Source organism: Podarcis raffonei, chromosome 16, assembly GCF_027172205.1.
Source record: "Podarcis raffonei isolate rPodRaf1 chromosome 16, rPodRaf1.pri, whole genome shotgun sequence".
NCBI lineage: Eukaryota > Metazoa > Chordata > Lepidosauria > Squamata > Lacertidae > Podarcis > Podarcis raffonei.
The window spans coordinates 24531932-24559456 of NC_070617.1; the positions used below are offsets into that span (position 1 = coordinate 24531932).

The window sequence follows — 27525 nt, forward strand, 5'->3', positions numbered from 1 at the left end:
TCGTAGTTTGTTTGTTTTTGAAATAATTTTTATTTTATTTTACAAGCATAAAGTTATAACAATACCAAATACATGTTCATGTTTAGAGATTTCTCTAAATCTCCAGACTTCCCACCATCCCCTCCCTGGGTCCCATTGTCAACATTTTCAACTGCATAATATTCCATCATCCATATTTCATATCTCTCCATCTTGTCCATAGTCTTTGTTACATTACAAGGGTTATTAGAATCCTGCTAATGTGCTCTGGTCCATGGGGTCACAAAGAGTCGGCCACGTCTAAATGACTAAACAACAACAAATGTTTTCATTTGTTTTACAGTTGTAATAAACGAAAATCTGCCCTCATTCCCTTATGGGGGACACAAGAGCCCTTATAGAGTCCTTTGTAGGTCGGAGAAAATAACAGAGGCCAACCAGAGAAATAAATTTGTTATGTACTGAGTTGAATAGGATCCAAAAGGCAGCAGTCTGATTGGTCCTAGAACAATAGGATCCAAAAGGCAGCAGTCTGATTGGTCCTAGAACAATAGGATTCAGAATGCAGCAGTCTGATTGGTCCTAGAACAATGCAGCAGTATGACTGGTTGGCAGGAACTACCCAATCATGCTCCAGATAGAAGTGAATCCACAACCTGATTGGCTTACAGTAGAATTCCGGAATTAGCCAATCATGTGCAGCCCATTGTATAAATAATGTATATAAAGCAGGTACTTTGAGGGGACATTCATTCATTCCTCCTCACCACTATGAGCTGAATAAAGAGCATGAAATCACTTTGCGACTCTGAGTATATTTCAAAATTATAAATCTTACCCATTCTTTCTTGAAGTTTTTATCTTCTTGGTTCCTGAGCCTTCCGGTCAGTTTTGCCATTTTGGCATATTCCAACTGGGGTTCGTAGTCTTGCTTTGGGAGTTTGCCCTGCTACCCCAGTGTGGCTTACATGACAAAAAACTGCACATGGGATTGGGAGACTTGAGTGCTGGTTGGGGTGCCTCTGAAAACCCATGAAGAGGCTGCTGCATCAGGCGAATGGCCCATCTAGTCCAGCATCCTGTTCTCACAGTAACCAGCCAGATGCCTATAGGAAACCCCACAAGCAGGACCTCAGCACAAGAGCCCTCTCCCCTCCTGTCATTTCCAGTAACTGGTACAGTGATACCTCGGGTTACAGATGCTTCAGGTTACAGAGAAGAATATCATTTATTACGGCCATAGGCCCATACAGGTAAAAACAACACATAAATAACAGCTTGTGCCGTAAGGAGAAAAAAAAACAATCGCTAAAACACCACTATAACAATAAAATACTATAAAATGGAAAGGCATGCTACGCCTTAGTTAGCTTGTAGAGCTCCTTGGCGTCGCTTTTGGGAAAGGACAGCAACTAGGAACCTAGCCACCTTCAGGGTCGTGTGGGTATCCTTGTCCTGCAAGATTTGTTCAGGTTACAGACGCTTCAGGTTACAGACTCCGCTAACCCAGAAATAGTACCTCGGGTTAAGAACTTTGCTTCAGGATAAGAACAGAAATCATGTGGTGGCGGCACGGCGGCAGTGGGAGGCCCCATTAGCTAAAGTGGTTCCTCAGGTTAAGAACAGTTTCAGGTTAAGAACGGACCTCCAGAATGAATTAAGTTCTTAACCCGAGGTACCACTGTATTTAAAAGCACTTACTGCTCTGACAGTGGAGGCAGAGCATAGCCAGTAAGGCTGGTAACCATTGATAGACTTGTCCTCTATGAATTGGTCAAGTTTTCTTCTCCTTCCCCTCACTTTTTTTGGGCAAACTTAGAAGAAAATCATCTCAGAACAAAGGCATGAAATATCAAAGCAGAGATAAAAGACCCCCCCGAGACATCAGCGATACGTTCCATACTTTGGATATAATGTGAATGATAAAAGCCTATAAAAAAAAAAACATCCATTCACATGGATAATAGCCCTTACTGTATTTTCCAGTGCCTGGAAAGCTCAGTTGGTTAGAGCATGGTGCTGATAACGGCAAGGTTGCAGGTTCGATCCCTGCACGGGACAGCTACGTATTCCTGCATTGAAGGGGGTTAAACTACTAGATGATCCTCAGCGCTTTTTCCAGCTATGATTCTATGATATCCATAGCCATTTACAGTAGTACCTTGGGTTACATATGCTTCAGGTTACATACGCTTTAGGTTACAGACTCCGCTAACCCAGAAATAGTGCTTCAGGTTAAGAACATTGCTTCAGGATGAGAACAGAAATTGTGCTCCGGCGGCGCGGCAGCAGCAGGAGGCCCCATTAGCTAAAGTGGTGCTTCAGGTTAAGAACAGTTTCAGGTTAAGTACGGACCTCGGGAACGAATTAAGTACTTAACCTGAGGTACCACTGTATAGGCTTTCAAGCTGTCCAAATTGGTGCCCATCTCTACCTCCTGTGGGAGTGAGGTCCACAGTTCAACTGTGTGCTGTGTGAAGAAGTCCTTTACCTCTGCCATAAATTCTTGAGCACTGAGGTGTTCTTGTGGTGGAAACACTCTCAGGCTCACACTGCTCCAACCTGCACTACAGTGACAATAATGCTGTCCTACTTTGCAGGGCTGTTGTTGAGGGGGCTGCCTTAAAAGATATTTGAACGCTTTTTAAAAGCTGCTAGTCATGAAGGGGAATGCTTACTTGATTTGATGCTTGCTTATCGCTCTTCCAACAAAATTAACAACCGATAGCAAAGTGTTAGAAAATAACATATACAGTAGATTCTAGAACCTCTACTTACTGTAAATGACATTCCCATCAGTATAAAATTATGATCATTTGGAGGGGAAATATATGCAGAAAGCAAATAAACAATCAAGGCAATTCAGCAAAAAGATACAATAATTCTAAGCAGCTTGTCAGAAACGGCTGCTAAGTGCCTTTAATTTCAATGAGCTTTCTCTTAAAAAACGTCGTTCAAGCCAGTCTTGTCCTCAATCCCGGGCGCCCCCTTGAACTACAACCCCCAGCATGCCAAGCGGGGAAGGCGGGCTTACAGTCATAGAGAGGCGTGGCCACCCAATTGAATTGAACCAGTAGCGCAAGGTAGAGAGCTGTTCCGCGAGCGTTCGGAGCCAGATCCGCCCTGCGATTGGTCTCTTCGAGAAAATCGGGGCGGGGCCTTGAAGGAGGAGGCTGGGATTTGGCGGCGCGGCGCGGGTTGCTGGCTCAGAAGTGCTTCGAGAGCCGGAGGGAGAGGATCTGTATCGGGATTTGAAAAGTGCATAGGGGCAGGGCTTGGCTCCTGCATGGCTCTGCCGGTTCTGCCGAGGTGCGTGCCTTGTTCTTGATTGTGTATGAGGCGGGGGGGGGGAGTAAATATTTAATCCGGATTAATGTGAGCGGAGGGGGGAGGTGAATGGCTAATCCGGACTGGGAAGGGTGTGTTGCCAACCTAAAGTGGGTCTTTATTGAGAGGAAGAGAAGTCAACGGGTTAACTGGATTCGGGAACCGCAGTGGACTGGATCCGGATTGCAGAGGATGCGTGAGGCTAGTAGATCCGGATTGAAGAGGATGTGTGTCCCAAATCTGGACAGCGCGTCTGGTTTGTCGTCGGTAATCCTGAAAATGGGTGCGCAACTTGGACATCGGTTTCAGGAAAGGCTACACATTTAAGCGCTACTAAAGAGATGTGCGTGTGCAATAAAATTCCTTAATCTGGATTAAATGGGATTTCTCACCCCACACCTCCCTCCTATACTTGCTGTTAACTTCGTGTGTTGCTGCCCTTTCCTGACACCTGGTTTTGGGCCCCTGAAGTACCAGGTACTGCAGTTGCTGGAGTGTGTGTGTGTGGACATCGGTTGGCACTTACCTGGGAGCTGCAGAAAGATTTAAAAGTTAGCATTCCCTTGCTTTTCCACTATTTTAATAGTCATTGTGCCATAACAATGTGGACCTTCTATTTCTAGATCTATTGAACCTCGAAACTATTGAGTTTCTTGTTCCGCTCTGGATGAAAGTCCTTGCATAACTGCACGTTAAACTGCTGTGGGCTATACCCCCATCCTTCCCACGGATACTTTTTAAAATAACGACTTAAATCAATATACACTGTATATTTTTTTGGGGGGGGGGTCTTTGGACCCCCCCCCAAAAGCTCAGGCTAATCTATGTCTGGGTCAGCCTGCTCGATCCTCTCAACAAACCTGCGAGGTAGGCTTGTGGAGAGGATGCAACATATCAAAGGGAGTCTGATGTGCGAGTAGGCACCTGAAGCCTCTTTCTCCTGGTCCAAATCAGTTTCCATTCATTTCTTATCAGCCCTGTGTTACCTCGTGGGTCTGGATATATATAATATCTCTCTGTGTGTGTCAGAGATGACACCAGCCCGGTAAGTATGCTGCCTGGCTCTTTGTCACTCCCAATTAAAATGAAGCAATTTCTTATGAGTAGTCAGTTGTGCCGACTTCCGCGAGGCTTATTTTCCTGAGTCAGCCCTTCTCCCCCCCCCAAAAAAATATATGTTGGGTATCTGGGTGGGCAAGATGCTAGCTGGCCCGCTGCCTCTTTGGCAGGCTTTGGAATCGGTATGCGTCTGAGCTGGGTGGAAAGCTTTTCTCCCCGATGAGTTGAGAAACTCTGGCACTCTGCTTGAGGCTCCTTGCCTGGCCAAACTCTTGGAAAACGGAGTTGAGAGACGGGGAGAGGTCTCTCTCTCCAGGTCTGGGGTTGTGTGTCTTGAGGGACTCATCAGAGTTTCCTGGAAGCCAGTTGGCCGGTGTGTGTGCATGAGAGAAAGAGAGATCTACGATGTTCTCGGCCAGGACTGGCGTTCAGACGGTCTCTTTTTCCAGTTTGGGGATTAGCAGCCAGTGAATCTGGCTGCCCTGACTCCATTTGCCTTTCAACACCCTGTTTAATGACTCCGGGGGAAAGACCTCCCAATTATTATCTCTTTCCCTCCTCTCTCCCCCCCCACGCCTAACGCAGCTGTGGTTTGTTCTCTTCCAGAATTCCTCCTCTGAGCCGGCTGTTCGGATGCTGAGTGGGCCACGCTCCCAGAGTTTGCACACGGAAGCGGTGCCTTGAGACCAGTGTGAGGGTCTTTTTTTGGTGGGGGGCAGAAGGTGGGAAGCTGGACGTTGACCGGGGGACATGTCGGAGGAGAGGCTCTTAAGCATGGACGAGGGGGCGCTCCGGAAATTGGTGAGTTTCTCCCGGGATGCCTGCCCTGTGGAAGGTGCACGCAGATTGCTTCAGAGGATATAAGAAAGTTTTGGCTATCCCTGGCTGCTCGTGGGTTCAGAGCACCAATTCCACACTAGGGATTGTTAGGAGTGAATGAAACTGCCAATATGACACAGTTGTACGAATCTATGGTGCAAATGCATTGGGAGCACCATGTACGTTCTGGCTGCCTCATCTCAGAATGGGTATTGAAAATGTGGAAAGGGGCAGCTGAAATTATCAAGGGAGTGAAGCGACTCCCCTAGGGGGAAAGGTTTCAGTGTTTGGGACTTTTTAGTTTAAAGATAAGGCAAAATGCGCTCAAGTCCGGCTTTTGGGTTTCCCACAGGCATCTGGTTGGCCACTGTGAGAACAGGATGCTGGACTAGATGGGATATTGGCTTCATCCAGCACTGTTCTTCATGTGCTGTTAGGGTCAGGAGTGAAGCCAGGGGGCTTTAAAGAGTGCCTTCTCCACCCAGCACCCTTCTTGCTTCTCAGAGCCTGGAAGGTCTGCAGATCTTTGATGCAAGAACGACAGACTTTTTTAGTGTGTGTGCGCATTTGTCTTTCACCGTGGAAGTCAAGGTGGTGTATTTTGGGACCCCCAGGTAGTCTTCTGTCCAGGCACAGGCTAGAGTGTTTAGAAACAACTGCTTTGCAGGCAGAAAGTCGCAGGTCCAACCCTCCAGGTAGGGCTTGGAACGTCCTGTGGCTGAAACCCTGGACAGGTGCTGCCAGTCAGTGCAGACAATACTGAATTAGATGGACTCAGTGGTCTGATGAGGTATAGTGAAGGTCTCTGGCTCAGTGAGAGAGCATCTGCTTTGCATTCAAAAGGTTCCAGCTGCTGCCAGTTAGTGTAGACAATAGTGAGCTAGATGGATCTATGTTCTTAGACTTGTCTAATGTTGGCCATAACATGTTCTTCCACCGTGAAATGGGAGAAAAATAGTACTACTACTACTAAGAATAATTTTATTATTTATATGTTGCCCATCTGACTGGATTGCCCCCAGTCTAAGTAATACTCAGAGTAGTAGATCCAGTAAAATGAATGGGCAATAGTTCAGCGGATCTTTTCTGAATACAATAAATCTTGATTATTATTATTGCTACAATATTATTACTTTTTAAAATCTTTAATGAAGCCTTGCAGGATGGTTTACCTTGCTTTCAGGCATAGAATCTTGAAAGTACACGGCACAAAAAGGAAAATGGACTGGGAGGGCAGAGGAAATAGTAAGCAGAGTCTGGTACAAGTTCTCATGACCACCTGAAGTGAAAAAGCTCAAGGTTAGATGCCATAAAAAGGTGCTGATTTCACTGTTGCATCAATGGAGTGGCTCTGCATCCCTTCTCTTTCTTCCTTACTTTATCCTGATGGAATGGCTATTGCTGCCAGGTGACAACTGATGGAGGGAGGAGCCCGGCTTCTCTGCAGAGCTTGTAGCGGCCCATATATATGAGCTCATGTGAAAATTTGAGGCCATCGTATGCTGAGTCAGTCCATCAATCCCATCTAACCCAGTACTGCCTACACTGACCAGAAGCAACTCAACGGCCGCCTGCCTCAACCTGGTGTCCTCTAGATGTTTTGGACTGCAATTCCCATCAGTCCCAGCTGATGTCATAGGGGCAGAATTCTGCACCTGCCAAGGGAGCTTATTGAGTGCACCATGCTTCCGAATATGCACAAAGGAAGGGCCCAATCCTGACCTCTGTTTAGAAATTGTAAGCCACTGGGTGAGGGCGAGGAAGGAAAGGCAAGGCGCAGGCTCCTTGCAGACGAACTCCGCTTGCCAATAATAGACTTGAAATGCAACGTGGACTCTTGTAAGCCCAGCTCCAGCCTGGTGCCCTCTATATACAGTAATCCCAGAATGAACACACATTTAACTTGTGCACGTTCAGCTTTACACGCTTGGCAACTTAAAAAAATAATAATTAAAAAGGGGGTATAAAGAGGACATGCATCTGGTGTGTGTGTGGGTGTGTGTGTGTGTGTGTGTGTGTGTAAACTTGGGCAGTCCCTCCTGCTATTAATCTCAATGTGTTTCGACTACACCTGATTTTGGCTTTAAGTGTGATCCCCGAAATATTACCTTGGGCAAATTGAGGGCTTGCTGTATCACTGGGCTGTGGTTCCCATCAGCCCCTGCTTCATATGGCTGTTCTTGGCTGGGGCTGATGGGAGTTGTAGTCTGACAACATTGCCAGACTATGTTCCGCCTCCATGATGGCTGTGTTCTGCTTCCAAAGGCAGGATGACTCTGAATGCCAGTTGCTGGGAATCCCAAGTGAGGAGACTGCTGCTGCTGCGGTACTCAGATCCTGCTTTTAGGCGTCTCATAAGCATTTGGTTGGGATGCGGGTGGCGTGGTGGGTTAAACCACAGAGGCTAGGACTTGCCGATCAGAAGGTCGGCGGTTTGAATCCCTCTCGACAGGGTGAGCTCCCTTTGCTACCGGTCCCTGCTCCTGCTAACCTAGCAGTTCGAAACATGTCAAAGTGCAAGTAGATCAATAGGTACCGCTCTGGTGGGAAGGTAAGCGGCGTTTCAGTGCACTGCTCTGGTTCACCAGAAGCGGCTTACTCATGCTGTCCACGTGACCCAGAAGCCGTACACCGGCTCCCTTGGCCAGTAAAGCGAGATGAGCGCTGCAACCCCAGAGTCGTCCGCGACTGGACCTAATGGTCAGGGGTCCGTTTACCTTTGAGCATCTGGCAAGGGCCACTGTGAGAACAGGATGCTGCACTAAACAGGCCTCTGGCCTGATCCAGGAGGGCTCTTCCCGGCTGGGGAAGTGGAACCTTCTTAGGCAACAAGAATCCGTTGGTTTTATGGCTGGCACGTGATGTTCTTTCCTCTCGTAAAAGTTTGCCAGTTTTGCATCTTCTGTAGGTGTCCTTTGCCTGCTAAACCAAGCGGGTGCCCGGCGCCCTTTGAAAATGAGCTGTCCCTGAGCCCATTTTGGCTCACCTGGTCCCTGGAGCTGTTGGCCTTGAAATGAGCTGATGAGCTTTACAAGGGCTCTTTGTGTGCCTTCCAGATCGTCTTCTCTCTCTCTCTCCCTCCCCCCCTCTCTCTTTTTCACTGTGCCAAATTCCGTTTCCAGTGCCCTGCCCTGCCCAGGAGGGGATATACATCATTCAGAGCTGGAGAAGGAGGTTGGAACATCTCTCTCTTTCTCTCTCCTGGAGAAACCTCTCCCTGTTGGACCTCTCCATCTCCCCACCCATCCCCTTTGGATAAGAGATGTCTGGAGATTGTTCAGGGCTGAGCATCACACCTGGAGAGGTGTTGGGTGGGCTGGGAGATGCAGGGGCTGTTCGCTACTGCGCTAGTTCTAAAAGAACTGGCCTAGCTGTGTTTCTCAGCTGTTGCTGGATTACAACTCCCATCATCCCTAAGCACTGCTGCTGCTAGTTGGGATGATGGGAGGTGTAGTCCCAACGATGACTTGGGAACCCAAGCTTGAGAAACACTGCGAGAGGAAGTCCCTTGTTTGAGTGACCTGGGAGATGCTGCAGCTTAGTGGGAGAGTATCTGCCTTGTGGAATGCAGAAGCTCCAAGGTTCAATCCATAGCATCTTGAGCAGGGGTAGGCAACCTAAGGACCAGGGGCCGGATGCAGCCCAATCACCTTCTAAATCCGGCCCGTGGAAGGTCTGGGAACCAGCGTGTTTTTACATGAGTAGAATGTGTGATTTTATTTAAAATGCATCTCTGGGTTATTTGTGCAGCATAGGGATTTGTTCATCCCGCCCCCAAAAAAATGGTCTGGCCCCCCACAAAGTCTGAGGGATGGTGGACCAGCCCACGGCTGAAAAAGTTTGCTGACCCCTGCTCTTGAGGTAAAGTAAAGGTAAAGGTACCCTGCCCATACGGGCCAGTCTTGACAGACTCTAGGGTTGTGCGCTCATCTCACTCTAGAGGCCGGGAGCCAGCGCTGTCCGGAGACACTTCCGGGTCACGTGGCCAGCGTGACGAACCTGCATCTGGTGAGCCAGTGCAGGACACGGAACGCTGTTTACCTTCCTGCTGGTAAGCGGTCCCTATTTATCTACTTGCACTTAAGGGTGCTTTTGAACTGCTAGGTGGGCAGGAGCTGGGACTGAACGACGGGAGCTCACCCCGCCGCGGGGATTCGAACCGCCGACCATGCGATCGGCAAGTCCTAGGCGCTGAGGTTTTACCCACAGCGCCACCCGCGTCCCCCCTTCCCCCCCTTGAGGTAGGGCTCGGAAAAGACCCCCCTGCCTGACACCCTGGAGAGCTGCTGCCAGTCAGTGTAAACAACACTGAGTTGGATGCTTGAGCTCAGTGGAGCACTTGCTTTGCATGCAGAAGGTCATCCGGCTTCAGTCCCCAGAGTGGTTCTGTGAGGGGGAATGGGGTGTGTGTCTCCTGACCACTCAGCACCCTTAACAAACTACAGCTCCCAGAATTCTTTGTGGGAAGCCATTCTAAAGTGCTTTGAATGAATCCTAGAATTGTAGAGTTGGAAGGGACCCTGTGGGTCATCTAGCCCAACCCCTGCAATGCAGGAATATGTAGCTGTCCCATACGGGGATCAAACTTGTGACCTTGGCATTATCAGCACCACACTCTAACCAACTGAGCTGTTTCCTCAATGAATAGTGTAAAGTGACTAAAAAGCAGTTATTCTGGGTTTAATGGTATGGTTGGAGGCTACCTCCCCAAGCAGTTGCATGTTGATGTTCCCTGCAATAGACTCTTCCTTTGCAGCCCCTGCAAACTTGTCGCTAGCTGTGTTCTATGGCTCCCTCTTGTACCACCTCAAAAGGTAGTGCAAGTAGTGTCAGGGCTGAGTGTGAGCTGTGAACCCCAGCTTCAAATCTCACGTCATGTGTGCTGGAGATAGTAGCCCTTTGTCCTTGCAGCTCTGTCCAATATGTAATATTATTATTCTTTTATTATTCTTGATTGACTTTATATACAGTGGTACCTTGGTTCTTGAACAGCTTGGCTCGCGAACAGATCGGCTCCTGAATGCCGCAAACCCGGAGTAAGTGTTCCCGTTTGTGAATGTTTTTCAGAAGCCGAATGTCTGACTCAACTTCCGCTTAAGTGCAGGAAGCTCCTGCAGCCAATTGAAAGCCGCACTTTGGTTTTTGTATGGTTTTGGGAGTCGAACGGACTCCCAGAATGGATTAAGTTCGAGAACCAAGGTACTGCTGTACAGCCCTATACCTGGAGGTCTCAGGGAAGAATATGGGAAGAATAACAGCAGCCTACCTTATAGGATCATTGTATTATTATTATCCACTACTACTACTACTACTACTACTACTATTTCTATGTTTATATCCCACCTTTCAAACAAGGAGCTCAAGGTGGTGAACATGATTCTTCACCTCTCCATTTTATCATCACAACAGTCCTGCTATGTACCGGCAGGTTATTCTGAGAGACGGTGGCTGGCCCAAGGTCGCCCAATGAGCTTCCTGACTGAGTGGGGATTCGAACCCTGTTCTCCCAGGGCCTAGTACAATGCTCTAAATGTCAACTATTTACAAGGCACTTGGGAACACTTGAGCTGCCAAATCGTGCCGTCTCAAAGTTCACACAATCCTTTTCCTTCCTTGAGGTACGCTTCGTCCCATCGCCTGCTCTGAGCACCTGGGGCTGTTTTTGCTCTGGTCGCCGGTTTGCCAGAGGCAGGTGACCGGCACACCATGTCCTTGTGTTTTCTGCTATCTCCCGTTCTTCTATTTGTTTGCACAAGCGTGGTTCTGTTTGTCCGTTTTGCTGCTACGTCGTGGCAAATACCGGCTTCACGGGCAAAAAAAGCCTGTTCTGTGAGATGCTTAAAAACACAACCTGCTAGCTTGATTTATCCTTCAGCCCGAGTGCCAAAGAAGCTTTGGCCTAGAGGCCCCTTAAAAACTTGGTGACGTGCATATAATGCCAGGTTTCGGTTAACCAGCAACTCCCCCTTGCCCCCCCCCCATTCCTGCCACAACAAGATTAGTTTGCCTCAAGCTGGGAACACACTGTGATCAGGACCTGTGCTAATTCTCAGCTGTCTTCTCCCATTGGGCAAACGTGTTACCTTCTGGGATGGTGCAAAGAAAATGCTCAGGTGCTGTTTCAAGGGAAATTGCTCTGTCCATTGACCAGAAGATATGTGATTCTCAGGCCACGTCCCTAGCTTTGCAAGCCTTCCTTCTGCACAAGTTTCCTCAAGAGTCGGCCGTATATAAGACAAACCTGCTGCATCAAGCCAAATGGCCCTTTTGGTCCAGGATTTTCTGCTCACAGTGACCCACCAAGATACCTGTGGGGAACCAGCAAGCAATATCTGAGCCCAAACTCCTGCTGTTTCCAGCAAACCGGTCTTCGAAAGCATTACTGTTCCAGCTATGGAGACAGCATAGCCATTGTGGCTTGATAGCTTTCATGGATTTGTCAAAACCTCTTTTGTTTTGTTGAAATCATTTTTATTGGTTTTACAAATGCAAAGTTCAAATAAACAGATTTTTTTTAAAAAATATCAATATAAATAGATCCGAATCTTGGGACTCCCCCCTCCCAATCCTCTCCAAGGGGTCTCGTTTTACTACTGCATATTCAACCATACTCCAATTTTTATATCAAACCATGGTAATTTTTACACTGCAATCCCTTTGTTTCCACCTGCTTACAGTGGTCTCCTAAGTAACTTATACATTTTCCCCATTCTTTTATAAAGTTTTTGTCCCCTTGAGTTCTGAGTTTTCCAGTCAGTTTTTCATGTATGGAGCAACAGCCGCCCAGATGCTACTAGCCCAGAGATGGAAAAAAGATAAAGTCCCTGCTCAGAGAAGAATGGCAAACCAAGCTGATGGACTATGCCGAGATGGCAAAACTGACTGTCAAAACCCCCTTTAAAGCCATTCAAGTTGGTGGCCATCACTGTCTCCTGCGGGAGGGAGTTCCACAGTCTCTGTGCTGTGTGAAGGAGGACTTTCTTTTATCTATCCAGAATATCCAGCTTCACTGGATGTCTCTACCAGTTCTAGTGTTAACGAGGGCAGGAGAAAACCTTTTCTATATTCACTCTGCACGCCGTGCATAATTGTGTATAAACTTCTCTTATTCACCTTTTTTTCCAAACTAAAAAAGTCCAAAACGCTGCAACCTTTTTTTGTGTGGGAGTCGCTCCGCCTCTTTGATCATTTTGGTTGCCCTTTTCTGAACGTTTTCCAGCTCTGCAATATCTTCTTTGAGGTGAGGCGATGAGGACGGACAATCAGAGGCAAGATCAAGCTGCAGAGTTTTGAGAAACTAAAAAACAAAGTGCAAGACTGGCTTCATTATTATCAGATAATGGAGGCTTTCAATTTGGATAAGAAAGTTGGCTTCCAGGGGGAAAAATCTAAATTGGAAACAGAACTGTTAGAACCCAAAACTAAGATTTTGTCAAAAATGTATAACTTGCTGTTGAAATGGAACACTCAGGATGAGACGGTCAAATCTGCTCTGATCAAATGGGCACAAGATGTTGGACATAACATGTTTGCTGACTGGGAACAGTTGTGGACCACTGGGATGAAATTTACGGCATGTAATGCCTTAAGAGAAAATATTATGAAAATGATATACAGGTGGTACATGACCCCAGTCAAGCTTGCAAAAATTTACCATTTGCCCGACAATAAATGTTGGAAATGCAAAGAAAATGAAGGTACATTCTTTTCACCTTTGGTGGACGTGCCCTAAGATTAAGGCTTTCTGGGAAATGATCTATAACGAATTGAAAAAGGTATTGAAATATACCTTCTTGAAGAAACCAGAGGCCTTTCTCTTGGGCATGGTCGGCCAGTTGGTGTCAAAAAAGGATAGAACTTTCTTTATGTATGCTACAACAGCAGCAAGAATACTTATTGCAAAGTACTGGAAGACGCAAGATTTACCCACTCTGGAAGAATGGCAGATGAAGATGATTGACTGCATGGGATTGGCAGAAATGACTGGCAGAATCCGTGACCAGGGAGAAGAGTCGGCAGAAGAAGATTGGAAGAAATTCAAGGACTATCTACAGAAATATTGTAAAATTAATGAATGTTGAATGATGTCGGATAGAAATCAAGGGGTTTTTAGCTGTAATGCTTTGAGATAAGGATTTGCTGAATAAATAATTTGAATTGGAATACAAGAAGGGGAGGTATGAGGAGGTCAGGGAAATATGTCATTGGAAACTAAGTATTGTGAATTTTATGTGTTTTTAAACTTTTTTGCTTTTTTTCTTTTTGTTTGTATAAAAATTGGAAACTTTAATAAATATCTTTAAAAAAAAACAGAGGCAAGATCAAGACCTGTTTTTTCCTAAGAGGCTGGAGGCAGAGTTTGAAATTAGCCAAGTGCCTGGCGCATTTTGCGACTGGCATGGGTCCAATTGCGACCGTGTGGAGATCTCTGGATGCCAGGCTGGCAACTAAGGAAAGCAGAATGTCACTTAGAGAAGGATCTGAAATATTTTCCTTTGTTTTAGTCTGGATTGTTATATTTGATGTTTCAATGTGTTGTCAGCCGCTTTGAGATCTGTTCTTTAAAATATAAAGTGCTACAGAAAGGAAAACAATACGCAGCATCTCATTCAGTCCAGCTCTTTCTTTTTAGAACCATAAGGACTAGAATCCTAATTTCTTTTGAGGGTAAAGGATGTAGACCTGTGAAACAGCACCAGCCTTTCAAACAAGGTTCCCGCATTCAAGCCTAGGCATCACAGGATCCTATTCCTGGCAACTTGTTCCTCTGTGGCTGAGAGAGTGTCCCTAAATAACTTGATTCCAAAGTCCCTTAGAGACCTGATCCCTTATGCTCCACCTCTGTCGCTGAGATCCTCTGATGGGACACTTTCACTGCTCCCCCACGTGACCCCTGAGGTTTGGCTGCCCTTCTCTGGGGACTGAGCCTGCGGCAGGCCTTGCCCTGTGGAACTCCCTGCCACTAGAGGTTCAGCAGGAACCATCACATGACTTTTGAAAACTTGGTTGTTGTTTAGACCAGACTTTGCAATGTGATCTTTTCTCTTAATCGAATCAGTCTTTGGTTTGTTGATGATGGTTGTTTATGGCTTTACCGATCGCTGTATGTTTGGCCGATTTTATCGGTACATCGGAGTCCACCTTGCTATATTATGAATCTGTAAATAAATGGGTTAACTTAAGGAGATAGATTTAAACTGGGCCTAAGCCGTACAGCATCTGGCTTGCGTATAGAAGATCCCTGCTTCAGTCCTTCGCGTCTCCAGGTAGGTGTGGGAACATCCTGGAGGAGATGTTCCAGTGACATGACCCAGCAGGGATGTTTCCCTAAGCTGATAGCTCTGAGGCTGTGTGTGCTTGGCTGGAGAACAAGAACAGGTGCACTGGGGTGGCTGCTTTTTCAGGAAGTCAGGCAGAGAGGTGTGTCTGGGACCCGGTGCTGGCCACCTGCTCCTCTGTGCCCTTCGTGGCAGGCACACAATATCATTTGCAGAATGACATGATGGGCTGTGGTGCCAGCAGGCTGCTATGTGGAGGAGACTCCCTATAGGGATGTGAATAGATGCTAGGATATATTTATTAGATATGATCCTTCCTTACGTTTGTGAGGAACGGTATCCCTTTGCAGCTTAAAAAGAAGCTTAGATTTTAATTTTAATTTATTGCTCTTTGTTCTCTTCATCTCATCAGCAATCCAGAATACACACACACACACACACACACACACACAGTCGTACCTTGGATCCCGAATGCCTTGCGAGTTGAATGTTTCGGCTCCCGAACGCCGCAAAGCGAGTGTTTCGGCTTGCGAATGTTCTTTGGAACCTGAACGTGCGACGCGGCTTCCGATTGGCTGCAGGAGCTTCTTGCAGCCAATCGGAAGCCGCTCCTTGGTTTCCGAACATTTTGGAAGGTGAACAGACTTCCGGAATGGATTCCATTTGACTTCCGAGGTACCACTGTATAGCTATGCACTGTCTTTTAATGGTGTATGTGCATTCTGTATCGTATTTCTTTGTAGTCATGGTTGAAATGACCACGATGGTCTCAGCAACAAATAAACTGAAAAATACAATATAGCTATGCCCTCTCTCTGTCAGGACACAGTGAGAGTGCTTCTCACAGAGTTCTCTCTAGCAAACTTACAGGAATACTCTGTGAGCATCGGCTCTTACCCTGCACCTGTCTAGCAATCGTGAATTGTTGGCTTTGACTGCATTTTAAATATCCCACCCTCCCTCTTCCTGACAGGGCCTGTTTTTGGGTTCAGTTGGAAATGTAAAGCCTAGAGATGGGAAGGCCTGGAAAACCCCCAGGAAAAATAGGGGGGAAACCCAGGTCGTCCCCCCCCCGTCCCTTGTTGTAAAGCGTACTTAAGACCTGCTCCTTCAGACTCGGGAACTACCGTGCAAATTTTTTCCCCTTTATGATATCATAGAATCATAAAGTTGGAAGGGATACTCTGAGGATCATCTAGTCCAGGCACAGGCAAACTCGGCCCTCAGGATGTTTTTGGCCTACGATTCCCATCACCCCTGATCACTGTTCCTGTTAGTTAGGGATCATGGGAATTGCAGGCCAAAAATATCTGGAGGGCCGAGTTTGCCTGAATTCTAGTCCAACCCCCTGCAAGGCAGGAATATGCAGCTGTCCCATACGGGGATCGAACCTGCAACCTTGGCGTTATCAGCACCACACTCTAACTAAATGAGCTATCCAGGCACCTTAAGAGGTGCCCAGATGCATAGCAAACAGACCAGCTTCCCCAGATCTTCCCATCTGTTCCAGGCCAGCCTTGAACCCAGACTCTGTTGCCGAAATAGTATAATGGAATGTGATATTTGATTCAGTTTTCGGTTTAAAGATGGAAAACTGTGGTTCTAGTCCTCATTAAGAAGGAGCTCTGTTGTTCAGCCTCTGTCTCTACAGTACTTGTCTGTCATATGGGTTAGCTGTCGTTTTCAGCGAAGGAAGGTTCAAGAACCAATTGTTGCCTGGAATGTCATGGAGGTTTTGCCAAAAACCGTCTTGTAGTTCCTTGGACTTGTTTCCCCCTAAATCTCCAGCACCCTTTAATTCTGGTTTAGTGTGTTGGGTTTGCCTATGGGGAAATCTCTGCTCCAATCCTTGCTGGGTTCTGTGGCCTGTAAGGTATGTGCTGGGCAGCAATTCAGTATTTCTTTTCCCCACCCTAGCCTACATCTCAGGGTTGTTGTGAGGAAAAATGGTGCTCTTAGTCTCTCTGTGCTCTGAAAACAGGCTTTCTATAACCTTCCGTGTTCTGCGGGTCAAAGATTTGGTCGGGTAGTTTTAAAGCATTACCTCAGCTCAACAAAAAACTTTAATCATCAACCAATCTGATACTTATGTTAGCTCCGAAAGTAAATAGTTACAACTCTTTAGTGTGGAAACAATGAAATTGCCTTTTAAAAATGTAGCTGTTAATCTAAGGATTATTATGACTCAATTTATAGTGTGCCAACAATTTTGTACAAAGTTTAAAAAGCAAGACAGTATATTAATTTAATTTACCTTTTTAAACAATGTTAGAGAAGATATAAATGAGAACGCTTTCCCTCTTGGCTCAAAAGCCCAGATCTGCCTGCAGTTGCAAAATTAATAAGAAAGAAGAGGAAAATTAAACTGAAATAACACATAGCTGTGTCTATTTAAAAAGCAAAAAGCCAGTTTTGAAAGCTGTAAGCCAGTTCCTTCAAAGCAGCTTTGTGGAATATTTTTACAATATTTGACAATTAGCCCTACCTGTTCTCAGTCGCAGTTCCCTTGGGGTGACCCGGGAGGAGAGTTCAAGAGCTGCCCTCCTTTAACCCACAGATAACATTGTTTACTACATTTAGATCTCGCCTTTCCGCCAGTGAGCTCAAGGTGGTGTCTACCTGGTTCTAAAAAAGACCTGGTTAAAAGTGCACCGTCAGAAATTACTTTTATTCACAGGTTTTCAAAATACGCCGGTAACAAAGGTTTAAGCAGATTCACAGTACAACTGTTGCAGTAGTGGACAACGTGAAGTCAAGGATGTTACAGTTTTGCAGTGGAAATGATTTATTTGTTGTAAAATAACAGCCGAACGACATTGTTATTGATCCGCGCGGGTTTATTTTATTTAATTTTTTTGCTATCCAGCCTGATGATGAAATTGCGGAGGGTTCGAATTCCCCTGCCCCACTGGGACCCCTGTCTTTTTGTTAGTGGGGGGGGGCTTGGAGGTCTCTCCCTTGTTATTTTGATCCTGCTCTCTGAACTTTTGGAGACTGGAGGCTGGTCTGATTTCTTCACTCAGGCTAAGAGGGGATTAGCCCATATAAGGAGAAAACTATGCTCTTCTCTATTTTTCCCTTTCTCTTCCTTCTCTCTCCTCTCCTGCCCTTCAGCCAGGTTTCCTCCCCTCCCCACCTCTCTGCCCCGTCTTTACCCATCCTGTGCTTGCATTCCTCTGCCCCACTACGCCTCCATCCATGCCCCCCTCCAAATACCAGCAAGATTCCCCCTATAACTTTTCCCCCCTGCCAATGCATTCCTGAGGGCTGGGCACGGAGGGGATTGTGTGTGCTCCAGCAAAGGGTGGGTGGAAAAAGGAAAAGGGCTGGTGCGCAGCTGCAGTCCTCGGCAGATTCGGGATGATTGGTACATCTGGCACAGCATCGCTGACTCTGACCGGCAGCGGCAGCAGCAGCAGCTCTCCAGGGTGTCAGGCAGGGGACATTCCTAGCCCTACCTAGACATGCCGTTGGGAATGGAACTAGGGATCCTTCTATATGCTAAGCAGATACTCGGCTATCTGTTGGCCCATCTAGCTCAGTGTTGTCTGCACTGACTGGCAGCAGCTCTCCATGGTTGCAGGTGAAGGACATTTGCAGCCTTCCTCAGAGTTGCCAGGGATTTAACCTGGGACTTTATGCATGTAAGACAGATAGATGCTCTATACTACAAAGCTGTGCCCCTTTACTGGTTCAGACCATTGGTCCATCGAGCTCAGCACTGTCAACACGGACTGGCAGCATCTATCCAGGACTTCAAGCAAGGGCCCTACCTGGACTTGCTGGGGATCAAAACTGGGACTGTCTACAGTATTATTATTATTATTATTATTATTATTATTATTATGCAAAGCAGATGCTCCAGCACTGAAGCACAGCCCTTCTCTCTCCTCCCTACCTAGCCAGGTAACAAGGCCAACCCCCAAGGGGTGGGGAGAGAACAGCTTAAGCCCCTTTTCAGCCAGGTGGTGTGGAAGATAAGGAGTTCTGAGTCTTTACCTGTTTGGTTCTCCTCCCTCCCTCCACCTTGCTTGGGGCTCACCTGTTCACCCAGCTAGCTGGCAAAGGGAAGGCCGACTGGCACACCTGCACAATCTGCCTCCCGGATCCTGCCTGCCACTGCCTCGGCTGGCACAGGGCAAGGTGCTGGCTGGGTGCCACCCTCCTCGGGTTGGCTGGTTTGAATGCCTCTTTTGTCTCCCGTTCACCTTGAATCAAGGGCTCCAGGTTGCAGCCGCCCCCTTTGGGTGGGGAGGAGGAAATGTGGGGTGTGGCAGGCCGCCTTTGCTTCCCGGGGGGGGGGGTGTGTCTCCCTGCAGATGGGAATGAGGGTGGAACACCTCCCCTCCCCCTCCCCCTCCCCGTACTGCTAGTGGGGTGGATTACAGCATTTTTTGTAGACAGTGGGGTTTGGGCTTTTTCTTCTATTCCAGCAGGGAGTATATGGTTTTTAGCATCATTATGTTAAATTATTTTTTAAAATAAAAAAATATTGTTTTAATATAAGACCGAGAGACAGGGGCTGGCTGAAGGTCATTCAGAGGGTTTCGTGGCTGAGTGGGGGATTCGAGCCCTGGTCTTCCAAGTACTATCCCTGTGCTCTTAAGTGGGGGGGGGGGCTCCACACTGGCCCTATAGGTTTCATTAATTTCAGCGCGGTGTTTTCTCTAATCCATGGGTAGGCAAACTAAGGCCCGGGGGCCAGATCCGGCCCAATCACCTTCTAAATCCACAGTGTGTTTTTACATGAGTAGAATGTGTCCTGTTATTTAAAATGCATCTCTAGGTTATTTGTGGGGCATAGGAATTCATTCATTCCCCACCCCCACAAAAAATATAGTCCGGCCCCCCACAAGGTCTGAGGGACAGTGGACCCAGCCCCTGCTGAAAAAGTTTGCTGACCCCTGCTCTAATCAGAGGTTTTCAACCTTTTTGGGTCCACGGCCCCCTGGACCAACTGCATTCTTTCTGCAGCACCCCTGTGGGGCTCAGGAGCCCAGTTGCGTCACCCCTTGCCTACAGAGCTGTCAGCTCCTCACCCTTTTTCAAACACCCTCCCAGGTGGAGTGTTCCCTCTTCCTCTTCTCCCCTCTCCTTGGGAGTCCTCTGGGCAGCTACAGCTGCCACCCCTGGTCTCTGAGCTTCCGCCCTGCACCAAAGAGGGGTGCCTCCTCACACTGCCCCATGGGGGCCTCAGAAGCACCCCATGGCCAGGCCCAGAGGCACCATTCACCTGGGGAGCTTGTAGACAGGGCTGCTGTAACAAACAGCTGTGCAAGCCTTTGGGAGGCAGATAAACAAGAAGGAAAGAGGGACTGAGGCCAGTGTGGCCTGTGGCACCCCTGACCATCATTCCAGGCACCCCAGGGTGCCACAGGACACTGGTTGAAAACTGATAGAGAAAAATAAGGGTTGTTGGCTTTTGCTGCCCAACTCCCCAAGAGACTGAGCCCCCTAAGTCCATGATCTGTCAGAGATGAATGGATGGAGGCAGGAGGCAGTGAAAGCAAGGCAGATCTTTATTTTTCTGTTGCAACAGAGTTCCCTCCCCTCCTGGTAAGGAGGCAAGAGAGACCCAGAGCCCAGAAGAAACATCTCTTTTAAGCGTTTGCATTTTGTCGTGGAGAAGCAGGACATCCTCTCTACAGCCTGAAATTACATCTCACATAAAGTGGGGTTGCTGTGGCTCAGGCAGGCCAAGGTGTGCTATAGCACTCCAGACACAGTTTACACAAGACATTAGCATTTGATAAGACCATCAGGATGCCAGCAGACATCCCTCAATGCAGAGCATCTGGGCAAACAATGACAATACAAAGGAGGTTCATAGATATAGGAAAGGAATCCCTTCAGGAACTTCCCCTGATTGCTATCTGCCTACCTGTTCTCAGGCAAGGAGGACTAAGGAGACAGAGGAAATATTTAGAGTCTTTAAGAGAGCCAAGATGGTTTTTGGATTGCTTTCTTGTACTATTTTAGACATGTGGCTTTTATACTTATGAATGTGTCTTTACTTTGTGCAATTATCAACATTTATTCTATACTGTCGTACCTCTGCTCCTGAACGCCTTGGGAGTCAATCAAAAACCCGGAAGTGAGTGTTCCGGTTTTCGAATGTTCTTTCGGAAGCCGAACATCCGGCGGGGCTTCCACGCAGCCAATCGGAAGCTGCGCTTTGGAAGTCGAACGTTTCAGAAGTTGAACAGACCTCTGGAATGGATTCTGCTAGACTTCTGAGGTACAATGGTACCTCTAGATGCGAACTGGATCCGTTCTGGAGCCCCGCTTGCATCTAGAAGCAAACGTAACCCGTGTCTGCGCGTGTGCGGGTCACGTTTCGACACTTCTGCGCATGCGCGTGATGTCATTTTGAGTGTCTGTGCATGTGCATGCGCAAGCGGTGAAACCTGGAAGTAACGTGCTCCGTTACTTCTGGGTTGCCGCGGAACGCAACTTGAACACGCTCATCCCAAAGCACATTCAACCTGAGGTATGACTGTACGACTTTATTTGAGACCTTAGAATTCCTATAACAAAACAGAGTAAAACTTAGTTGAAAATCACTCACAGGTCACTACAGTGGTACCTCTGGTTAAGTACTTAATTCGTTCCAGAGGTCCGTTCTTAACCTGAAACTGTTCTTAACCTGAAGCACCACTTTAGCTAATGGGGCCTCCTGCTGCTGCTGCGCCGCCGGAGCCCGATTTCTGTTCTCATCCTGAAGCAAAGTTCTTAACCTGAAGCACTATTTCTGGGTTAGCGGAGTCTGTAACCTGAAGCATATTTAACCTGAAGCGTATGTAACCCGAGGTACCACTGTATTCTCTCTCTCTTGCTGTTGTCCAGGAGAGCTAAGTGAAACCTCCAGGGTGAGGGCAGTGTACCAGAGTCTGGGAATGTACCATTCTCAAAAGGAGGGGTGGCTGGCTCCCTCCCCGTGCACCCTATCCTTCTGGAGCTCCTGCCTATGTGGGATGCAAATCGTTCCCAGGATGCTCAGCTACCTCCAGCCTCTGTGAGTCCGAGTCCAGGAATGCCTGCTTGTAGTGGCAGAAGGAAGTGGGTGGGAATCCCTTTGGAATTCCAGCCTGGCTAATTCAAGCTGGTGAATTAAGCACCACTCACCACTCACTGAGGCCTGGCTTTGTTTAGCAAAAGGGCAGTGTTGGCAAATGGTCACAGTCTTGTACCTGGATCACACCAATACACACTGTAACTGCCCATCTTTGGACTCCCCTTCTCCTTCATTTTGGGGGTGTTTATTTTACTGCCCCCTCCACCCCCCCTCAAAAACTGCAAGCTGCAAAACTTGAAAAAAATATATATAAGGGAATTCTTTGCAAAGTCCCATAAGAACGGAGTCTTTTTGAAAAGAGGGCGGTGTGGGGAGAGAAACTTGATTGTGCTTTCTTTTTGTTTTACGAGGTTCTCCCAGAACTGGTACAAAGGGCAAAAAATGATTTGTGAGTGCTTAAAAACAAAAGGGAACTTAAAGGCAGTTGTGAAATTAAACTCAGAGCTTGAATGCGGTAAAAGTCTGGGGGGAAAGTTTTCCCCACTCAATTTTTACGTACTTCTTATTCCAGTATGAGATGGTGTTTGCCTTTCAGGGTTGATGGGAAATAAAAAAAATTGTTGACTCTGTGCACACCATATGTTTAAAGCACATGGCTTTTTCCCTATGAAAAACAATCCTGGGAACTGTAGTTTACCCTGTCACGGCACCCTAGTTCCCGGCACCCTTCATAAACTAAGTTCTCAGGATTCTTTTCTTTTCTTTTTTTTTTTTTTTTTGCTGGGGAGTCATGTTGCTTTGAAGTTATGATGTATACACTGCCTGGATCAGCCCCCAAGTCCCACTGCAGGGCAAATGGAGGGCAGGCGGTAGTTTTAGCTGGGGTGTAGGAAGAGGATAATATCTGGCGGGAGTTGTCTAATAGATGCACAGCTAGAGAGGTTTGGTTTGAAGCTTGCTCCGGCTTGGTCTATCTTCCAGTGCTGTTAGGAGGATAAAAGGGGACCGCCCCATGCTCCTTGGAGGAAGAGCATCATACAGATGTGGAATGCTATTTCATTTTTGAAAAACTACTACATTATAAGGTCTAGCGAGGTTAAAGGTAAAGGGACCCCTGACCATTAGGTCCAGTCATGGCCGACTCTGGGGTTACCACGCTCATCTCGCTTTATTGGCTGAGGGAGCCGGCGTACAGCTTCCGGGTCATGTGGTCAGCATGACTGAGCCGCTTCTGGCGAACCAGAGCAGCGCACGGAAACGCCGTTTACCTTCCCGCCGGAGTGGTACCTATTTGTCTACTTGCACTTTGATGTGCTTTCGAACTGCTAGGTTGGCAGGAGCAGGGACCGAGCAACGGGAGCTCATCCTGTCGCGGGGATTTGAACTGCCGACCTTCTGATCAGCAAGTCCTAGGCTCAGCGGTTTAACCCACAGCGCCACCCGCGTCCTATCTAGCGAGGTTACGTGTCTGCAGAAACCTGAGCCTGGGTTATACCTATCCTTATCAGCCTGTAGGCGTAGGCCTCTGGTGTTTATACTGTCACCAGAAAATAGGCAGTGCCTTTTTTTAATGGCCGAACTCCCCATCTAAAAGGACTCAAGAGTCCCCCAAGTTTATCGGTCGGAGACGAATGAGCGCAGGCAGTGAAAGCAAGGCTGATCTTTATTGTTCTGGTAACAATACAGACAGACAACAGAAAATGAAGAAATGCACATCTGGGTGGAAGGAAGGTCCCTTGTCTGAAAGCATCAAAGGCTCCTTGCGTCGGCTGCTCCGACATCTGGATTTTGCTTCTCAAGGCGCTGCTCCCTGTTGCTCTCCCCGCCTGGTCTGGGAAAACAGCGGCGTCTTGGCCCTGCAGAGTCCTGCTTGCCTCCAGCTGCCTCTCCACCTAGCTAACTCCCTGCTTTAAATTGAGGCCCTGTTTTTCTAGGCCGGCCGCTCGTAACCGTTAATTTCCTGCCCGGCGGGGGAGCGTGAGCTGGGGCCGCAGCATGTCCTGTTCTTCCCAGGGCGCAGGGCAGCCCAGGACGCCGAATTCTCCCTGTGCGCTCCTCTTGGAATCCACTCTGCGGCTCCCAGCAACCTCTGGCCGCAAAGCGGGGCTGGCCTGTTAGCAGGGCCCGGAGGGCTGCCTCTGGCCTCCGCCCTCCCTGGGCTGCTTACGTGGCCTTGGGGTCTCTCTCTCTCTCTCTCTCTCTCTCTCTCTCTCTCTCTTTGTGTGCACACATTTGACGACTGCCCTTCCTACCCCCCCCCCCAAGTTGCAATCGCTTCCCCCCACCCCTCAAAACCAAAACCTTTCCAAGCATTTCACATCCGCCTGCCTCGGACCCCTGGAAGCCAGGCAAGTCCGAAGTTTCTGCCTGTTTCGTTTGTCTGCTGGGTAGGGGTGACGGTTGTGCAGCCTTGAAGCGCTTGGGAAAGGTCCCAGGTAGGACCGAGAGAGACTCCCTGCCGGAAATCCAGCAGAGCTGCTGCCAGTCAGTGTAGGCAGTACTGAGCTAGATGGGCCAGTGGTCTGATTTGCTACAAGGCACCTTCCAGTGTTCTCACTTGGGAAAGGGATGTAGCTCAGTGGTAGAGAGCATCTGCCTGGTATTCAGGGGATCTCCAGGCTGGCCTTGCTTCATAAAGCGCTGGAGAGCTGCTGCCAGCCAGTGCGGTCTGGCTTTGTAAAAGGCAGTTTTCTACCTTCCTAGGAAGGCTTTCCCCCCTGGAGTGTAGGAGGAGAGCTGGCTGGGAGAGTAGACCTGGCAGAGGCCATGGTAGTGCCAGCCAGCCCCTTCTCTCAATTCTCTTGTAGGTCTACTCTCTCTTCAGGGGTAGACTGCTGCTAGACCTGCAGGTTCTACTGCCTAATATGGCTAAACGGTCCCTTCTCCATGCGTTTGGTCTAATACCCTTTTAAAACCAGTGACCTTTGCTCAGCACATCTTGTGATTGCAAATCCTGTAAATTAATGATGCATTGGGCAAAGATTGTTCCCCCGCCCTCCTTTACTTGTGTATATAGAGGACTGATTGGGTGGCAAATCATGAGAGGTATGCCCCCCTCTTTTCCGAGTGGGCTGGAGAAGCTTGGAGCAGGGAGCTCAACTCTTGGGTGTTTTAAGGAGGCATCAAGGCTGTGCGGAGAGTTCTGAAGTGGGTCTGGTGTGCCCTGGCTCTTTCCAGCTGCTGCAGCAGCTGTTTGTGACCTCTTGCCTTCAGCATCCAAGGGGAAATGCCGCGGTGGAGTCCCTCCCTTGTTGCTTGGCTTGGCACTGTCCTGCCCGGTCTAACTGTAGCTGTGCCAGTGGCCAGCCATGCGAGAGAGAATAGGGTGGAGAAAGAGAGAGCCCTAGTGGGTGATGCACAGATGTTTCCGCCATTGATTGCCCCACATGCCACATGAGCAGGAACTGTTTCGCTAGGTTAGGTGGGCAAGACGGTCCCCAGTTCTTTCTGCGCCAACAGGAAGACCCCAGCTCACATCTTACAACTCTTTGTTGCTTTGGGCTTCTGCCTCCCCACACTTCCCCCCACAAAAGAGCACTTCTATGTGCAGTTGTTTTAAGTTTTAAAAAAACTTATTTTTCAAATTTTTCAAAAAATTTTATTTATGCTTTTCAGGTTTATACATTTCACTAATTTTACTTTTTTAAAAAAAAAATTTATTGGCTTTTCAACATACATTATAAGACATTACAAACAACAAACACAAACAAACAAACATAAAAACATGTATAATTTCATGAATTTTTTCATGTACCCAATTTCAACGACTTCCCCATGCCTCCCTTTTATGCATCCCTATTTTAAACTTTTTCAGCAACCCCTGATCTAGATTACTTATAAATTCCTTTCTTTAACCCTTTTCTTTCCTCTTGTCCAATCATTTATCTCTGCAAATCTGCTATGCTTTACCCATGACATTTTAACACTCACTAATTTTACAACAATTTTTAAGATAAAATTTAAATTTCTTCCAATCTTCTTCCACCGTCTCTCTCCCTTGGTCACGGATTCTGCCCGTCATCTCTGCCAGTCCCATATACATTTCACTAATTTTACAATCACTTCAACATTTCGAAACTTGACTTCCTTCCCCCTCCTTCTGTGGTTCCTTAAATTCATTTTTAATATCTTCTGCCTATCCAACTTTACTTAATCTGCTCAGTTATTCCATCTACTTTAAATATATACTCTTATGAAACTGCAGGTTATTACAATAATCCCACCAGTGTTCTTATCTGTATACAATTTATCTATTAAATATTCAATAAACTATTTCCATTCTTTTATTTTAAAAAGTTTGTTATCTTGATTTCTTATTCTTCCGGTAAGTTTCGCCATTTCTGCGTATCCTGTAAGTTTTTGTATCCATTCTTCCTTTGCTGGGATTTCTGCTTCTTTCCATTTTGGGGGGCGAGCGACATTCTTGCCGTTATGGTAGCATACATGAATAAGTTTCTATACTGTTTAGGTAGTTCTGTCCCTATAATACCCGTAATGGTTGTAATCTGCTGAATGTTGGAAGTTTCGGGACCAATAAAAGAGAGAACTTCACACAAGCACATAGTTAAAACTTTGGAACTCCCTGCCACAGGGACCTAGATGGCTTTAAAAGAGGATTAAATAAATTCATGGAGAAGTGGCCTATCGAGATGGTTATGCTCTGCCTCCACAGTCAGAGGCAGCAATGCTTCTGAATCTGTGGACCATAATTTACCATGTCTGCGAAGAACACTTACAGCTGAAATTCAGATTGTTGTACTATGGTTGAACTCTGGGACTCCCTGCCACAAGAGGCAGTGATGACCACTAACTTTGGATGGCTTTCAAGGAAGACTAGACAAATTCATGGAGGAGAGAGAGGGCCGCTGTGATGGAAACCAGAGTGCACAGAAACACTGTTTACCTTCCCGCTGGAGCGGTACCTATTTATCTACTTGCACTGGTATGCTTTCAAACCACTAGGTTGGCAGGAGCTGGGACAGAGCAACGGGAGCTCACCCTGCCGCGGGGATTCAAACCGCCAACCTTCTGATCAGCAAGCCCAAGAGGCTCAGTGGTTTAGACCACAGCGCCACCCGCGTCCCCTCTTATCTGTGTGCTTGTGTGTGTGTGTGAGAAAGAGAGCGAGAGAGCTGTTGTCAGCTGTGAAGTTGAGTTGTGTATGTGTGTTGGCGATCTCTGCAGATGCTGCAGGAAATGTCTTCGCTGTTCCCATCGCTGCCTTTCCTCCATATTCCGTCTCTGAATCCAGTCGTTCCATAGAGCAGCCTCTGCAGCACCCTTCCTGACTCAGACAAAAGGGGTCAGGAAATGCAGCTGTGGCGAGGCTGAATGCTGGGAAGCATGACCCCTTACTCCACCCCACATCCAGGAAATGAGACGGGGCCTGACTGCTGTACAGGGCTGGGCTGGGGGTAGAAAGATCAAGAGAGGGAGGGTCGTGGACACGCCCAGCAGGAAGCGGGACACCCGCAGCGGTGGCTTGGCTTTGATCAGGGGACGTCTCTCCCTCCAGATGTTCTCGGACCGCACTTTTCCATCATTCCCGGCTACAGACCATGCTGGCTGGGGATGATGGGAATTGCAGTCCAGAGATTTCCCCATGAGGAAAAGGTGTGCAGCTATGACAGTTTAAATCAGAGCCAGGGTGGTGTAGCGGTTAGAGTGTTGTACAGCGGTACCTTGGTTCTCAAACGCCTTGGTACTCAAACAACTTGGAACCCAAACACTGCAAAACCGGAAGTAGGTGTTCTGGTTTGGAAAGTTTTTCGGAAGCCAAACATGCTCCGTTTTGAGTGCCACACTTCCATTTTGAGTGTTACACTGAGGTCGGTCTGTGCTTTTGCTATTTATTTAGCGTTTTTGTTTTTGCGGCTCTTTTTTGTTTTGTTTTTGTGGCTCTGTAGAACCCACTTCAGCTACTGATTGATTGATTGTGTGACTGCAGTACATTATTGCTTTCATTTTATGGATCAATGGTCTCGTTAGATAGTAAAATTCATGTTAAACTGCTGTTTTAGGGGTTGTTTTTAAAAGTCTGGAATGGAT

At 47.4% G+C, this 27525-nt stretch overlaps 1 protein-coding gene across 7 annotated transcripts in view; it reads left to right on the forward strand.

Moving 5' to 3' along the window:
* Nucleotides 1-3168: 3168 nt before the first annotated feature.
* SMTN (smoothelin) overlaps nt 3169-27525 on the forward strand; it is an 83328-nt gene continuing 58971 nt past the window's right edge. For all 7 annotated transcript variants that reach the window (XM_053369071.1, XM_053369072.1, XM_053369076.1 and 4 more), the window contains exons 1-2: nt 3169-3288; nt 4972-5166. In XM_053369071.1, the coding sequence (XP_053225046.1) occupies nt 5116-5166 (51 nt within the window). In that variant the 5' untranslated portion in view covers nt 3169-3288; nt 4972-5115. The remainder of the gene's footprint in view (nt 3289-4971; nt 5167-27525) is intronic.